The 17398-nt window shown below is 30.9% G+C and overlaps 10 protein-coding genes and 1 pseudogene across 11 annotated transcripts, besides 1 other annotated feature; 7 read left to right on the top strand and 4 right to left on the bottom strand.

The window, feature by feature from the left end:
- Window positions 1-678: 678 nt before the first annotated feature.
- TVAGG3_0679770 (molting protein mlt-4 family) lies at window positions 679-1692 on the bottom strand (the record flags this gene model as incomplete). The annotated part of the gene is made up of 1 exon (XM_001317696.1): window positions 679-1692. The coding sequence occupies one exon, from the start codon at window positions 1690-1692 to the stop codon at window positions 679-681; it is 1014 nt and encodes a 337-aa protein (XP_001317731.1).
- Window positions 1693-2205: 513 nt separating this feature from the next.
- TVAGG3_0679760 (RNA binding) lies at window positions 2206-2847 on the top strand (the record flags this gene model as incomplete). The annotated part of the gene is made up of 1 exon (XM_001317695.1): window positions 2206-2847. One exon carries the CDS (start codon window positions 2206-2208, stop codon window positions 2845-2847), a length of 642 nt encoding a protein of 213 aa, XP_001317730.1.
- A 1024-nt stretch (window positions 2848-3871) lies between these two features.
- On the bottom strand, window positions 3872-4087 carry TVAGG3_0679750 (uncharacterized protein; the record flags this gene model as incomplete). Its single annotated transcript, XM_051242679.1, has 1 exon — window positions 3872-4087. The coding sequence occupies one exon, from the start codon at window positions 4085-4087 to the stop codon at window positions 3872-3874; it is 216 nt and encodes a 71-aa protein (XP_051089266.1).
- A 69-nt stretch (window positions 4088-4156) lies between these two features.
- On the top strand, window positions 4157-4790 carry TVAGG3_0679740 (uncharacterized protein; the record flags this gene model as incomplete). The annotated part of the gene is made up of 1 exon (XM_051242678.1): window positions 4157-4790. A coding segment is annotated over one exon (634 nt), but the record flags the coding sequence as incomplete, so codon positions are not given.
- Window positions 4791-5222: 432 nt separating this feature from the next.
- Window positions 5223-17398: part of a mobile genetic element that runs on past the window's edge.
- TVAGG3_0679730 (uncharacterized protein) lies at window positions 6432-6650 on the top strand (the record flags this gene model as incomplete). The annotated part of the gene is made up of 1 exon (XM_051242677.1): window positions 6432-6650. One exon carries the CDS (start codon window positions 6432-6434, stop codon window positions 6648-6650), a length of 219 nt encoding a protein of 72 aa, XP_051089264.1.
- TVAGG3_0679720 (uncharacterized protein) lies at window positions 6691-7292 on the top strand (the record flags this gene model as incomplete). Its single annotated transcript, XM_051242676.1, has 1 exon — window positions 6691-7292. A coding segment is annotated over one exon (602 nt), but the record flags the coding sequence as incomplete, so codon positions are not given.
- TVAGG3_0679710 (uncharacterized protein) lies at window positions 9603-11137 on the top strand (the record flags this gene model as incomplete). Its single annotated transcript, XM_051242675.1, has 1 exon — window positions 9603-11137. A coding segment is annotated over one exon (1535 nt), but the record flags the coding sequence as incomplete, so codon positions are not given.
- Window positions 12575-13559, top strand: TVAGG3_0679700 (Prim-pol domain family; the record flags this gene model as incomplete). The annotated part of the gene is made up of 1 exon (XM_051242674.1): window positions 12575-13559. A coding segment is annotated over one exon (985 nt), but the record flags the coding sequence as incomplete, so codon positions are not given.
- Window positions 13733-14844, top strand: TVAGG3_0679690 (uncharacterized protein; the record flags this gene model as incomplete). The annotated part of the gene is made up of 1 exon (XM_051242673.1): window positions 13733-14844. A coding segment is annotated over one exon (1112 nt), but the record flags the coding sequence as incomplete, so codon positions are not given.
- TVAGG3_0679680 (uncharacterized protein) lies at window positions 15598-15861 on the bottom strand (the record flags this gene model as incomplete). The annotated part of the gene is made up of 1 exon (XM_051242672.1): window positions 15598-15861. One exon carries the CDS (start codon window positions 15859-15861, stop codon window positions 15598-15600), a length of 264 nt encoding a protein of 87 aa, XP_051089259.1.
- TVAGG3_0679670 lies at window positions 15881-17285 on the bottom strand (annotated as a pseudogene). The gene has a single exon. A coding segment is annotated over exon 1 (1405 nt).

Raw genomic sequence — 17398 nt, 5'->3', positions numbered from 1 at the left:
CTTCAAACTATCACCACATAGGGTAAAGGCTGAGTAAGACCATAATTTTAGGGCTTCATTATTTAATGAATTTGTAATGCCCAAAACAATTTGAAATGATTGGTAATCCAAGATTGAACACTTTGATCACATTTTTTTTCTGAGAAAATGGACCCAAGATTTTGAAATTTTGAAATTAAATAATGAACTATTTAAAACAATACAATTTAAAATAAAAACAATTATTTTTCATAGTCTATAACTATTCCGATACTGCTTAGTGTGAGGACTAAGTTTCATTGTTCTAGGAGATGCAGACTTCATACTTGGAGTTATATTAAATAATAATAATAATGAACTATTTAAAACAATACAATTTAAAATAAAAACAATTATTTTTCATAGTCTATAACTATTCCGATACTGCTTAGTGTGAGGACTAAGTTTCATTGTTCTAGGAGATGCAGACTTCATACTTGGAGTTATATTAAATAATAATAATAATGAACTATTTAAAACAATACAATTTAAAATAAAAACAATTATTTTTCATAGTCTATAACTATTCCGATACTGTTTAGTGTGAGGACTAAGTTTCATTGTTCTAGGAGATGCAGACTTCATACTTGGAGTTATATTAAATAATAATAATAATGAACTATTTAAAACAATACAATTTAAAATAAAAACAATTATTTTTCATAGTCTATAACTATTCCGATACTGTTTAGTGTGAGGACTAAGTTTCATTGTTCTAGGAGATGCAGACTTCATACTTGGAGTTCTTGTAAGTGTCTTCACTGCATCATTACTGTGTTCTTCCTGCGCGATTGCCAATGGTGTCTTTCCGTAGTTGTCAGTAATATCCATGTTCACGCCTTTCTCTGACAAGAAATTCAAGACATCGACACGATTCGCGTCTGCTGCGTAATGAACTGGTGTTCTACCCATTGAATCTTGCGCATCGAACTTGGCGCCTTGTTCAACAAGAGATTGGATGACATCTAAACTTCCTTTCGCACAGGCCATGTGTAATGGAGTTTTCTGTTTGTTGTCAACAGAACTTGTTTTCGCACCGTAGCCAATAAGAAGTTTTACGATGTTAGGGTCGTTCCTTTTGACGGCAACGTGAAGAGCAGAGTGTCCGTCTTTGTCCTGGATGACAGCTGAGGCTCCATTGTTCAATAATAATTGGACCATGGAGATATTAGAGAATTGTATTGCGAAATGTAATGGCGTTGCACCGGATATGGTCTGTACATTGATATCTGCACCTGATTCGATCAGGTATCGAGTAATTAAGTAAGAATTATAGTAAACTGCTGAATGTAGTGGATGCCATTTATTTTGGTCCTCGCATTCGATGTCTGCACCTGATTCAACAAGAACTTTGAAGAAATCTAATGAGCCTGATTGCGCAGAAATGTGTAATGGAGATTGTAAAGTCGAATTTCGAGCAGAGAGTAAGTTTTTGTTGTTAACAAATAATCTTGCAACTTCTGCATGCCCAGTCTGAGCTGCAAAATGAAGACATGTATCTTGCGAAACAGTTTTAATATCTGGACTCGCACCATGATCAAGCAGACACTTTACAATAGGAGCATTACCTGCACGGCATGCTATGTGTATAGGTGTACGCCCGCTATCATCGCGTTTGTTCGGATTTGAGCCACATGATAATAAATATTCGACAATTTCTACGGAATCACTCATTGCTGCATTATGGAGAGGTATATATCCCCAAAAGTTTGCATGATTTGGGTCACATCCATATGATACGAGAAATTTCAAGATATCAATATTCGGATTTTGGGCGGCAAAATGCAATGGAGTGGAATTCTCACTATCAGTAGCATTAAAATCGCAACAATGATCATTTAAGTATGGTAGAACTGCGGAACTTCCAGAAGCTGCTGCAAAATGAGAGGGAAGTCGATAAACTAATAAAAAATGCCTTTATGAATATAAAAAGAATTAAGTCTGGTACAAATAAGTTATTTCCGTTTTGAATTAAGAATACTGTACACTTCACAGCTCCAAAATATGCGGCAGCACTAATAAATGAAGGATGATGTTGCAACATTTTTGGTGCATCATCATCTATATCGTTCCAAAAGTTTTCCTCAGTATATCCGCTCGCAATGAAAGCAGTAATTCCATCGAGATCGTCATTTCTGAGGATATTCAACATTCCTAAAAAGTGACATAAGATTTTTTTTGTGAGGAATGGAAGAAACATCGTCATACTTACCACGCCTTGGTTCAATGATTGCACTTGAGAAGCAAAGTCATCCCAAAGATCCAGCTGATGAATTATCACCTGTGATGCAGCGTGCAAAGGATCAAATGGAATATTATTTCAACAATTTCAATCTAGAACGCGATAAATTTATGTTGAGGAAGTATCAGGAAACTTCTAATAAGATTCCTGTTGATGTTTTTATGACTTTTAATCAAATGAAAAAACTCGAAATTTCAGCAGATAATGTTTTGTACGTGTGTTCAAAATCTAAACACTTAAAAGTCGATTTTGGCGCAAAAACAATCAGTCGCATAGAAGAGTTTAAGAAAGACTACTTTAGAAACGAAAGATCTCTCCGAATTACAGGATTTCCTTTAGATTATACTTCGAATGATTTAGATGCCGTTCTTTCTAAATACGACCCTGTTTGGATAGTTCCGCAATCAAAATTTACTGAAAATGGAGAAAAATTATTTAATGGAAATGTTATAGTTGAATTTAAATCAGAGGAAGACCTTCAGGAAGCAATAAAAGGCATAAAAGATCTAAATGGAGTTGAACTCCAGTCAGAAATTTTATCCGATTTCGAACAGAAGATTAAGAATATGAAAAAGAGCAAGGATTAGGTAAATCCAAGTACGTTTCATGAATTATTTTAATTCAGGGGAAAAAATAACATAGTAGTATATGTTGACGGGTTGTGTGACTTTTTTTGTAAACGTAAGAATTCATACGATATTGAACGATTTTGTATCATTTTTTTTAACATATGAAGTAAAAAATGTATGATTCTTACGGTTTTTATTCTTACGTTTTTGAATAAATCAAGATTTAAAAAATTTTCAAAATTGTAAGACATTTACACTCAGCCCATACATAACGAAATAAAAAATAATTTTTTTAAAAAATAAACTTTAAAAAGAATTTGATGAGTTCAACATTGAACTTTAAGAAATTAATGATTATTTGAATTTATGAAATCAATTATTTGATTCATTCTTTCTTCAATCTCTTCTATTCTTTTTGTTAAATCATCTATTTTCATTAATGAGGTGATTCTTGATTGAGGAATAGATTTCAAACTAACCACCCCCTTTATTTTTGAAATTTTGAATCCATCAACTTTAAACATTTTATTCAATTTACACGTTGTCAATTCTTCAAATAATTTTTTATTGTTAGCATAATAGTCATTAAATTCTTCAACAGATGAAAAAATTTTTATTTCAGTAATTGGTTTAACAACGTTTATTTTTTGTTGAACATTTTCACTTTCATTTATTTCTTCCTCCTCTGTTTCATTTATTTTTAAAATCGGTTTCATTTATCATTAAATAAAAATTAGAATATAAGTGATGAAATATATTTTTAATTAATATTAAATCAGAAATGGCGGCAGGATTCTTTAAAAAATTATGGGATGGAATTAAGAAAGCTGCAGGTTGGGTTCATAAAAATATTATTAAACCCGTTGCAAACTTTTTGGCACCAGTAGCGAAAACGGCAGGAACTATCATAGGTGGAGTATTAGGTACTAAAGCAGGTAATCCAGCGATGGGAGCACAAGCAGGTAACGCAATTGGTGGAATTGCTGAAGGAATACTTAATAAAATAGGAGGTAAATAGTGGAAAAATAAATAAATATTATTTTTATCTTAGTATCGGTTGAAGTCTTTGATAAACTTTTTCTCCTTTATTTAATATTTCTCTTATTGGGGCAGCTTTTGGTGTTATTGATTCAGCAACGTCACTAATTGCTTCTTTATTCTTAAATATCCAATTTGCTCCTTTCTTCATTGTTTCCCAAACTTTATGCGCTCCTCTTTTTACTTTATCCCACAGTTTCTTAAAGAATCCTGCAGCCATAGTTGATTATTTCATTAAAATTAAAAATTCATTTTCATCTTTTAATTTTGATTTTTTATTTATTAATAAATGACGACTAACTATTTGGTGCCAAACACTAAACCGATTAATGGAAATGTGTTTCATTCATTCGAAAAGATAAATGAAATATTCGCAAAGAATGACGGTAGAAGATATTATAGAGAACTTGAAAGTTCATGCTATGACTCTGATACTCCATATTTTGATGATAAACAAACTCATTTAAGAATTACAAATCCGGCTCATGATGTGAACCAATTAGGTGACACATATATTAAACGCAAAGTTAAAGCAACTCTAGTTTCAAATAAAGCTTTCACATGTGATGCCGCTTTTAAATGCATGCGTTTATTCGTTGGTTACAAATCATCAAATCAAAGCTTTAAACAATTAGAAGTAGAAACCGAAAGAGGTGATGCCGGTTATCTTCAGATGGATTGCGCCCGTGAATCTTTCGCATTTGCAACATATAAACCAAAATCAGAAAGGAAAGTTAAAAAGTTTGTTCATTCGTTATATAATAATGTTCAAAAATATGATAACTCAGTATGTGGTAAATATATTGACCCTTCAGAAGTTTTCAAGAAAGCAAATGAAGAAGTTGATGTCACTTTTGATATGATTATTCCGGTAAATGATTTGTTAGCATTTCAGGCGTTCGATGATTATCCTAAATCATTTGGTGAAATCATTCTTAAATATTATGTTTTCAGGGATACTTTAGTATTTTGTCAGGTTGACCCGTTAAGAGTTGCTGATTTACAAAATTACGTTTATGAAAAGATAACTGATGAAAATTATGAAAAGATTATGAATCATGTTTATAAATATGATCGCAAATTCCAACAAATCGGACTTCCTGCCAAATTAATTACAAGCTTAGCCGCTACATCTGCTGACGCAACAGTTGATGACGTTATTATTATCATGCACAAAGATGGAAGTTTTAGAGGATAAATGCATTACACCAGGATACGGTTTAATTGAAGAATCAGTTAAAGCAATACCACGTTTATTCAGTAAGGAAGATCCATTCATGATTCCAGCTCAACATATTGACGTTCGTTCACTAAATGGAGGTTGCATCACTCCTGAAGGTATTAGCTCAGATTTCTCATACGCTCTTCATAATGTTACAGATGTTGTGTTAACATTTCCAAAGAATGCAATGCAAAGAACAGTTTTAGAAAATCCAATGCTTCGAGGTCTTCAGGTCACTATAGATTCCAGAAACTTCCCCGATCAAGCGATGACCACAGTGGGTGACATATTCTTTACACGTATGCTTCAAGCTTCTGATTTAGATGGAGTGAATGAATGCACAGAAGAATACGAGGACTCATTAACTAGACCACTGAATGATGATAATGGCACGCCATTAGCTAGAACATGGAAAGACCAAACTTCATTCTTATGCACTATTCCAGTTCAACGTGATGGAGCGGGTATATTCTTTGATGGATTAGAAACTTTCAACTCACAAGTTACAGTACAAGTGAAAGCTTATCCAATCATTCAGGGTGAAAATGACACTTACTGTTCAAAAGTGACAAATCCTCCTCAGGTTTGGTTTACTAGGACTACGTATTGGACATGGACACCGGACGAAGGTTTGAAATATCATCCAACAGGTACACCACCACAGTATAGAAGTTCATATGATGAAATATTGATGAATAGAAATGTTTAAAATTATAAATTTATTTTTGATTAAATGAATTTAAATTCATCCACCCCTTATGAAGAATTAGCGGGAGTATATAATACATACGTAGATGATATGATTAATGAAGCATTGAGTGATAATAGAAATGCTCTATCTAAGGAAAAATTAATGAAAATTCCATATTCTGAATGTTACTTAAATTCAATCACTGCAGCAATTGGTAAACAAAATAAAGGTAAAACATTAACGATATTAAAACAAATTATCATTATTGCTAACACTTCCCCCTATTCACATGTGTTAATTTATATCAACCGTTCAGGTTCACCTTCAGATGATACATTTGAATCTTTAAAGCATTTAATCAAAATTCCAATTATTTATTTATCACAAGAAGAAGCAGAAGATTATTTAAAAAACTTTTTAATGTATAAAGAATTATATAATCCAATCAAGAAGCAAGGATTAGAGGATAAAATTATTGATAAACAACGGGATGAATTATTTGAAACACTTTCTATTTCAAATTTTGATAGAGAATTTTTGCATTCACTCATTTTTCTAGATGATGCAGTGAAATCAAAACTAATAACAAATGAGAAATCATATTTTAATCAGTTATTAACTCAATGTCGACACATTCAGTGTTCATTCTTTATGGCTGTTCAATACTTCAAAGCATTAAGCACAAACATTAAATCAAATCTATCAACACTTTTCATTTTCAGTGGGTTTAGTCGTCAACAGTTGAACGTTATGCTTTATCAAGTGAATTTACCAATGAGCATTAATGAACTTTACACACAATATCAACAATTAGGCGAACATGGAAAAATAATAGTTGATTTAAATAAAGGAGGTGTTAAATTTGATTAACTTTTTATAATTAATTTTTATTTTTTATTTATAATTAAACATGACAGAAATAGCAAATCTTCTACAGGTTCCATTAAAACAAGGGACAAACAAAAAGGGTGGATATAATAGAACTATGAAAGTTCCAGACGGAATGAAAGAATTAGTCCACATTGTTGCCGGTCTTCAAAAGGATGTTAAACAAATGAGAAACGTTTTAACATTACCAGAAGCTCAAGCATATGCCAAACGTCATGGACCAAATTGGGAAGCACATGAAGCAGACATTACAGGACCAAATGGAAAGCCTGATGGTATAAATGAAGTTTTCGTTACTGATGGTCAAGGAAATATTAAAGTCATAAATGGGTATAAATTAACAATGACGGATTATCCTAAACGTAAAGCATATAATGAATGTTATCCTATGCAATTTGATGAAAATGGAAAAGCTGTTAAACAATACATTGGAGAAGGTGAAAATGGTCCAATGTATTCATACCATCTTATTCCATATTCTTATTTCAATGAAGAATTAAATGCTGTTGAAGAGGGACCGGATGGATTACCACGATATGTTAATCAGTTTGATGGTCAATATGCATATTTGAGACCTGAAATTCCAGCTAAGAAATTCTTTAAAGTTGCTTTATTCGATCCAGTGTTCAATGAACAGAAAGAAGCAATGAAAGCAGAATTTAAACCAATTCAAGTGGCAAGAATTTCTTCATCTTCACTTTCAGAAGCGTTCAAGGAATTGATAAAGAAACCACTTTATTCTCAACAAGGTTATAACTTTGATTTAATTAAAGAAAGTGATAGACGTAAATTAGAAAAATCAGATGGTTTTAAGAATGCATGTAATGAAATGATTAAAGATATTGTAAATGATAAAATAAGACTGGAAGAAACTCAAAGCAATATCAATAACATAATTGGTGTAGTTACAAAGAAAGTATAAGCAAACAATGATGAACCTTGGGATATTACCGTAACAACTAAATAAAACTTTAAATATATTTTCTTTTTTTTATTCAATTATAAATGAGAAGACGTTTCACAAGGTCAAAAGAACACAAACGCAAAAGCAGAGATTACGGTTGGTTATAACGTAAATGATGTTAAATCACGGAATTATTCAAAATGGTTAAAGTTAATGTTAGCCCTGAATTAACAAGGTCAGCAACTCAACCAAATTTATTAACTCGTGACTTACCGAAAAAGGAGGAGGAGCAAAATAAAGAAGATGGAGACCCAATCATTTTATCTGAACCGGTAAAGAACCTGTTGAAATTCCCACTTATCCAACATACCCCACCTCTTTCATCAAACATCGAGAACCCAGGAATCTACGATTCCAGTCGCAATGCGCCATATAAAGTAGACATTAATTCTGAATTAATGAAAATTTACCGTGATATAATAATTAATAATTATGATTCAATAATAAATTTAATTGACCAATCCGGTTTAATTATTTTACCTTATGAATCATTAATTCACATTATCGCCATTCTTTGTGATGTTCAAGATTCAGACGTTAAGATTCAATTTTTCATAGATGATGAGGTTTCATGCTGCGGAACAGTTGCAAAAATAAATCCTATAAAGGATATTAGCACAATTAAGATATCAAAGAACGGAAACAACAACTGAACTTCATTTAACATATAATGATATTTATAATAAAATAGTTGATGAATATAAAATATCACTTGAAAAATTCTTTGTTAAGGCTATTTAATATTCAAGCATTAACATTATTGAATAATAATCCTTTGAATCATAATCAATAATAATTGACCTTTCACCAGTTTCTATCGTTTGTTTTATTTCTTTTTGTTCCCCACTATCCGGATCGGTCATTGTAATTGTTTTTGTTATAGTATCAGCTTTATCTTTAACTTCAATCTTTTTTCCATCGGGATATTTAAACCAAAATTCCAAAAATTCGATATTGTCAATCTGTTCATATTTTAATCTATCAATTACATTTTTAATACCATCTGAAAATCTTATGAAATGGTCATTATATGGGTTTGATTGAACTAAATTTGAATGAAGTGAAATATAACCCGATGATGAATATGACATTGACTCATATTTTCTGAAAACACTAAAATTTATAACATGAATGAATTTCTTATTCGTTGAATTTATGAATTCTTGAGGTAATCTTATTCTAGTTTTATTTATCACTGGAAAATAACGCTTTACCATATTTTTAATCGTAATAAAAATGTCAATTATCAATATTATTTCGAATAATAGCTGTGAATTAAATTTAACAGTTAGCGGAATTTATAATGTTACTCTCGTTTCTGTGAGTGGTAAATTTAATCCCATTCTTTTAGACCCTTCAGATTATATATCATTTATTAAAGATGACCATGAAAAAACGTATGATATGTATATATAATAATGTGATAACGAAATGGGATATTAACATGATTTTAAGTTATTTAAATGAATCATTTATCGTATGGTATGAAGAAAATTTTAAATCAAAACCCGATAAACTTTTTGAACTTGATGAAATAAATAACCTTATTAAATTTCCGCTGAAAATTAAATTTTGTACTCCTCATCTTCGTTCATTGTTGGGGATATTAAATTTTGAAAAAGATGTTGGGGATGTTTTGTATTCTGACACTGGTTCCAATTTCATTTTAATCAAATGTGATAAAGTTAATACCCCAATGAGATTTTCACATCAACATTAGACCCTAACTCTTACCCATCAATACAAAACATTTTATCCATCAACTTAAACATATTTCTTTATCATATCCGTTTCAATTATCCGGGAATTCATTTATTCTTCATTCAAAAGATTTATCAAATATTAAATTTAGAATAACCGACCTATTTGATTGTGATTTAGAATTCATGAATGAAATATTATGGCAATTTCAAATAGAAAAAATAGGTGATGAGATAACAGATTAAATATTTATTTTTTAATCATAATAAATGATTAAACAACAGCAACCACAGCAACTTAAGACACAAAGCACCCAGGTCCTTCAAACCATTACATACGCCATATATGCATATAATTCAAAGACGGCAGAACAAACGCAAAGGTTGAAATATGGAGATTTGGAGATAGTATTGAAAAATGACCATTTCGAATTCGTTTGCAAGGGTGGTGCAGTGATATCAAATATAAAAGAAATTTTATTTATGAATTCAAAAATTAAAGGTATAACGGATGATATAACATCAATTCCACCAGAAGAACAAAGATATTACGCATTAAATGCATTTCCTAAAGTTTTGAAGATTGGAAGATTTAATTTAAATGAGGAATTCATAAAAGGTTTCCTAAATGACATAATGAAGAAAGCAGATAAGGAATATGTGGATAGTGAGTTAAATAAGAAAGCAGATAAGGAATATGTGGATAGTGAGTTAAATAAGAAGACAGATAAGGAATATGTGGATAGTGAGTTAAATAAGAAAGCAGATAAGGAATATGTGGATAGTGAGTTAAATAAGAAAGCAGATAAGGAATATGTGGATAGTGAGTTAAATAAGAAAGCAGATAAGGAATATGTGGATAGTGAGTTAAATAAGAAAGCAGATAAGGAATATGTGGATAGTGAGTTAAATAAGAAAGCAGATAAGGAATATGTGGATAGTGAGTTAAATAAGAAAGCAGATAAGGAATATGTGGATAGTGAGTTAAATAAGAAGACAGATAAGGAATATGTGGATAGTGAGTTAAATAAGAAGGCAGATAAGGAATATGTGGATAGTGAGTTAAATAAGAAGGCAGATAAGGAATATGTGGATAGTGAGTTAAATAAGAAAGCAGATAAGGAATATGTGGATAGTGAGTTAAATAAGAAGGCAGATAAGGAATATGTGGATAGTGAGTTAAATAAGAAAGCAGATAAGGAATATGTGGATAGTGAGTTAAATAAGAAGACAGATAAGGAATATGTGGATGAAAAAGATAATGAAATTAAAGAAATGGTTGAATGGTATCATGAATGGACATCAAAGATTTTAAAAACTAAAGCTGATACAGGATGGGTTTCAGGATGTTTAGACCTTAAAGCGGATAAAACATATGTTAACGATGAGTTAGAGAAGAAGGTAGATAAGGAATATGTTAACGATGAGTTAATGAAGAAGGCAGATAAAACATATGTTAACGAAATATACCAAAGTTTGATAGGAACAAAAAATATTGAAACTATTGTTGGTGACTTTTCTGTCAATGAAGAAAATAAATATTTTAGATGGCAGTTTGTACACTCCTTAAAAAATGGTATACGGTGGAAACTCATTCCGAAAAATAACAATGAAATGTATGTAAGTTATAAAAAGAATGATGACACACAAGTTAAAGTTCCATTAGACAACAACTGTTACTTAAACTTATATGGAGACGAACAAAAGAAATATTTAAGAGTTTATGAAATGGCAGATATGACATTGCCTGACCCAGCTCCAGCACCATATTATTATGACTATGGAGATGATGTCAGAACACCACATATAGATGAACAAAAGTTAACATTATATTTAGATTATTATAGATAAAAGATATAATGCAATAGAAAAAACGAGAATAGTATATTATATACAGATGACAGAAATAATATATTATAGTCAAGATTTTACCTACCCTGAAAACATAAGATTATATTATAAAAAATATTCTGACACAAACCAGAAGAAACCTGAAATAGTTACACTATATCTTAAGTTCAAAAGAGACAATCCTATAATATCTCATATGTTTGATTTAATGAACCCAGTGGGTTCTATTTATACATCTATGGATGCAAGAGGTCCTCAAGTAATGTTTGGTGTTGGTGCATGGGAACAAATAGTTGACAGGTTTTTGTATTGTGCAAACTCTTCAAAGGAAACAGGAGGTTCGAAGAAAATTACTGAAGCAAACCTTCCACCGCACACTCATACAGGAACGACAAACTTTTCTGGTGACCATAGTCACTCATTAAGAGACCATCCATTATACAACTCAGAATATTATGCTGGCAATAACGTTTTTATCTCCAGATTATAACCATTCGGCAAAAAAGACTTTTCGACCAACTGAACCAGGAGGAAATCATTCACATACTTTCACAACAAATCCAACAGGCTTGGGTGAAGATTATATGCCACCATTTATGACTGTATTCGCATTGTACCGCATTTATTGAATGAACTAAATATATTTTATGTCTGTAATTAATTAGGTAATGAAAGAATGGATGAACTGCAGAAATATATGTTTACGTTAATGTTTACGTTAATGGTTTCAGGTTATTCAATAATTAATTATTTTTGAAGAACTGAAGGGGTCACCAGGTCACCAGGTCACCAGGTCATTTAACTTCTCTGAAAAAATGAGACAACATGACATTTTGACAAACAGTCCTGGAAATATATGTTTACGTTAATGTTTACGTTAATGGTTTCAGGTTATTCAATAATTAATTATTTTTGAAGAACTGAAGGGGTCACCAGGTCACCAGGTCACCAGGTCATTTAACTTCTCTGAAAAAATGAAGACAACATGACATTTTGACAACAGTCCTGGAAATATATGTTTACGTTAATGTTTACGTTAATGGTTTCAGGTTATTCAATAATTAATTATTTTTGAAGAACTGAAGGGGTCACCAGGTCACCAGGTCACCAGGTCATTTAACTTCTCTGAAAAAATGAGACAACATGACATTTTGACAACAGTCCTGGAAATATATGTTTACGTTAATGTTTACGTTAATGGTTTCAGGTTATTCAATAATTAATTATTTTTGAAGAACTGAAGGGTCACCAGGTCACCAGGTCACCAGGTCATTTAACTTCTCTGAAAAAAATGAGACAACATGACATTTTGACAACATTTACGAAAATTTGATGTAGTCCAAAAATAAAGTTAGTTTTAAAATTATTTTTATTTTTTTATTCCTATATAAATGACAGCAACAAACAACAGCAACAGCAACTATATCGTTTCTGATGAAAAAGTTATTGATTCATTAGTTGAGGAATTAGTTGTGGCAGAAACTAAAGCCCTCAACGAAAGAATTGGTGAAAACAAGATTGATTTACATAACTACCTCAAACATGATGGAGGAAGAGGAAGGAAAACTGGTACAGCTTTATTAGTAAATAAAATTTCAAATTTAACGATTATAGATGTTGATATCAATAAATCATACAATGATGAACTTAAAGAAACAGTTAGAAAAGACATTTTATCAAAACTTTCGGATAAAGATGTTATCGTTAAAACTGCATCAGGAGGTCTTCACATTTATTGCAACACTAATTTCTTCTATTCAACCTCGAACAGAATGATTAAATGTTATTCCTGCAATGATTATGATATTGATATAATGACTTCTATGGATGATTCAAAGCGTTCTTTAGTGGTTATGGCTGATTCAAGAGTTCGCAAGAATGCATCAGAACCAATCAATACATACTCATTCATTCGTGGAAGTTATGATTCAACATTAACCAGAACAGTGAATGATATATTAAATGATTTGAATATTAAGGTAAGAGTTGAACAGAAGAATGAAGAAATAAAGAGTATCATGAATGAAAACAAAGATGTAAACATTGACGATAAACTTGCCCAGAGCATAGTCGATGGCATCTGTGATTTTGAAGTACATAATGATGGTGGAAACATGAATTTAGAAAAAGAAGTTACATTATTCACACTGTTTCAAGCTATTAATTCGTTACCTAATCATTTGATTAATGAAGCATACGATAACGTTTATAACTTCTGCAGTTTAACAGAAAATGCAAAAAGTAATTTTGAAAAAGCACGTAGTAGATATGCACATTTAATGACTTCTCCATTTGTTTTGGTGAAGATTCTAAAACTTTATCAAAAGGAATATTATGATGAATATGTTTTACCTTTATTACGTAAGCCAAAAATAACATTTGATATAAAACTTGATGACTCGTTTTTGATAACAGATATTAGACGCAAGGCTGAAAATCATCAGTATAAAAACAGTTCTGAAGTAATTGAGGATTTATCACGTGTAATCCGTTTTGTAGATTGTGGAAATAAATATTTCATTCAAAAGGACTATAATATCCACGACAAAATGAATCAAATATCATTCGTTCTTCAATCAAACATGAAAGAGTCACTCAAAATGATTAAATTATTTAAAGAAGAAGGTAAAACAATAACAGCATGGGATGTACTATTAAATCAATTATCCTCATTAACCGTTAAGGGTGTTTGCTTTAAATCTGATTCCCCTGATGTTTTCTCAACGTTTCAGGGTTATAAATACAACATTCTTGAAAAGCCTGATTACTCAAAAATTGAGATGTTTATGGATTTCATTAAAGAAGCCATTTGTGATAATAACGATGAAGTGTATAAATACCTTCTCGGCTGGATTGCATCAATGATTCAACATCCTGGAATCAAGAATGAAACAGCAATTATTTTGAAAGGACTTCAGGGAACAGGTAAAAACAGATTTACAGACATTATTTCTGAACTCCTCGCTGGTTATTCATGTAAAAACATTACCGAAATAGGTGAGCTAACGGGTAATTTCAACTCAGTAGTTGAGAATAAAATGTTTCTTGTACTTAATGAACTCAAGAATGTAGGTGAAGACAGACTCGCAAACTTCAACGCTTTGAAATCAATTATAACGGATAATGAGATTAGAATTAATGAAAAGAATCAACCCAGAAGAACTGCTCAGAACGTTGCAAACTTCATTTTCGTAACTAATAACGTTTACCCTGTCAAAATTGAAGTTGGAGACAGAAGATACGTAGTTTTAAGAGTTAATGGTAAATTCAAGGGTCAATTTGATTACTTCAAGAATTTAATGGATTCATGCACTAAGGAATTTTATGATAACCTTTTAACATATTTTATGCAATATGACCTTTCATCATTTAATGTACGAATCATTCCGATGACTGAAGCCAAACAAGATTTAATTGAATTATCAACAAATCCTTTAGATGAATGGATAAATACACATTATGATGAATTATGTGCAGGTATGACGTGTAAAAATGCTCTATTCTGCAAACCATCAGACATGAAAGACAAAAACTTTCAAATGAGCATTAAGGATAAATGTGAAAGGAAACAAAGAAAAATAGATGGTAAACAAACATGGTATTATGTTTTGAAAGAAGAAATGAAAGGATTATATAAACAAATTGAACCAAACGATAATGAGGAATCATTTACTGACGATGAAATACCTGTAAATGAAGCTTTATAAAGTATGATTTGAATTTATTTTTGCATTAATCCTGCTGTGTTGTCAAAATGTCATGTTGTCACATTTTTTCAGAGAAGTTAAATAACCTGGTGACCTGGTGACCTGGTGACCCCTTCAGTTCTTCAAAAATAATTCATTATCGAATAACCCATGATGTTGTCAAAATGTCATGTTGTCTCATTTTTTCAGAGAAGTTAAATGACCTGGTGACCTGGTGACCTGGTGACCCCTTCAGTTCTTCAAAAATAATTCATTATCGAATAACCCATGATGTTGTCAAAATGTCATGTTGTCTCATTTTTTCAGAGAAGTTAAATAACCTGGTGACCTGGTGACCTGGTGACCCCTTCAGTTCTTCAAAAATAATTCATAACTGCCTTCCTCCTGCGTTGTCAAAATGTCATGAGTTAAATTACCTGGTGACCTGGTGACCCCTTCAGTTCTTCAAAAATAAGTCATAACTACCTTCCTCCTGCGTTGTTGTCAAAATGTCATGTTGTCACAAACTTTAGAACGGCATAATTTAAATTTTTATTTTTATCATAAATGGATACCCCACAAGCTCAAAATTTACCACGAATCATAACAAGGGAGGAAATGATAAAAATGATGCAAGAACATGTTAAAAATAACAAACCACTAAAATTGAGAAAATGTGGTTATGCAGTAATGATGGAAAGAGAGATGTTGTCGAAGAGGAATAAAAATTAAATTTGGATAGAGTTTAAAAATTCATCTTTATTAAATTCATCTCTTCCAACCAATTTATTTATTCTATTAAATTCTTTTATTTTTGCTTCACTCAGTTTAAGGATTGAACGGTAAGTTTCTAATTTTTCGATTATTTCTTTATCGTTTTCAACCCCACCGCATTGTGGCTTCTTTTTGTAATAGCATATTTTTGATTTAATTCTGTTTAGTTTCTTTTTATATTCATCGTCTGGACTCTTGACTGCTTCGTTGTCACTCATTTCTTACGAAATAAAAAAATTAAATATTATTTAAATATAATGGAGTAATAAAATAAATCGGAATTTCTATTAATTTATTGTCAACTTCAACTAATGCATTGCCGTTAATATATCTAACAAATTCAGCTATTGTGTCAAATCTTCGTCTTCTTTTTGTCATTGATTTATCAGTTTTTCCATAATCGAGATGAATTAAAACTTTATTCCCTTGTTTAAAATTCATGAGCCCCGAATTAATTTGTTCACGTTTAACATCATTTAACTTTTCCATTTGCTTTCTAATATATTCCCATTCTTTTGAAATATCATTTTTCATTTCCACTGGTTTCATGTTTATAGTTCTATGCCATGTATTATTGTAATTATACTAACTGTTGTATGATGGAGTCATGATTTCCATCCCAGTATATCTGACCGTTAACCCCTAACGCATCTCTAAGAGTTCTCATTACCGCATCAACTATTTTATTATGAAACGTATATGGAGAGGATGAAAAGTAAAAATTAATTTGTGGGAAATAATGAGTCATAGCTGCCTGAAATCCTTTATCACCATCACCCCTTATATTATCTACTCTTTCATGATCTAGTAAGTATTGAATAGCTCTTCTTGTTTCCTGTTCTGTTTTCCCTTTCACCGGAATGCAATATAAATATCTAGTGTTAATGTTAATGGCAAATAAATAAGTAACGTTTCCTTTTGAATATTCCAGATGATCAATTTCGTATGAATATGGATATGGAGCAAATGAAGGTCGACTGAATTTTTCCTTTAATGGTTGAATTTTCGGGTCAATTGGTTTATTTAATATCTTGAAATCCTTTTTAAAATCTTTTTGCTTCTTAAATGTTTGAAATGGATATAATAAAGTGAATGATGAAGGATTAACTGAAGGAGGAGGCGGTACTGTCGTTGGAGGTTTTGGTGTTGTAAGTGGTTTAATTTTATCTGCTTTGATTTTGGATTTCATTCCTTCCTTCATTAATTCTGGATGTATTCTATTCATTTGTTTTAAATATGCTGTATATAAAGGTTTGATATACTTTCCCGCTTCGAGTTTATGTTGAAGGATGAATTCCAAAAGTTGATCTTCATTTAAAAGTCGGGCTGAATATGGTTTAACTAATGAATCATAAATTAAAGCTTGTGCATCATTTATGGTCTGAAGGACCTGGGTGTTTTGTTCCTTTTGTTTTTGTTCCTTTGGCTTTGGTTTTTGTGGCTCAGGATTATATAAATTATATAATTCATCAATATCTTCTTCTGTTAATACTTTATTTTTGAAATCTTTCAATTGTTTAAGGTGTGATTTAGTTTTTCCCTTTATATATTCATTATTTTTAATTTTGTCTTTAATTTTAGAAATTATTTTATCATGATATTTCAAAATTTCATTTTTATAATATGGATAATAATAATCCATATCATCACCCGTTATATTGTTATCATATTTTTGGAGATATGCTTTTAAATCATAATAATTAAGAAAATTTTGATTAAATACTAAATCATCAATTAAATTTTTTAAATGTACGT

The sequence above is a fragment of the Trichomonas vaginalis genome, chromosome III (genome assembly GCF_026262505.1).
Source record: "Trichomonas vaginalis G3 chromosome III, whole genome shotgun sequence".
Taxonomy (NCBI): Eukaryota; Parabasalia; order Trichomonadida; family Trichomonadidae; genus Trichomonas; species Trichomonas vaginalis.
Note: the sequence above shows the minus strand (reverse complement) of the source record. Positions and strands in the feature narration are given on the sequence as shown.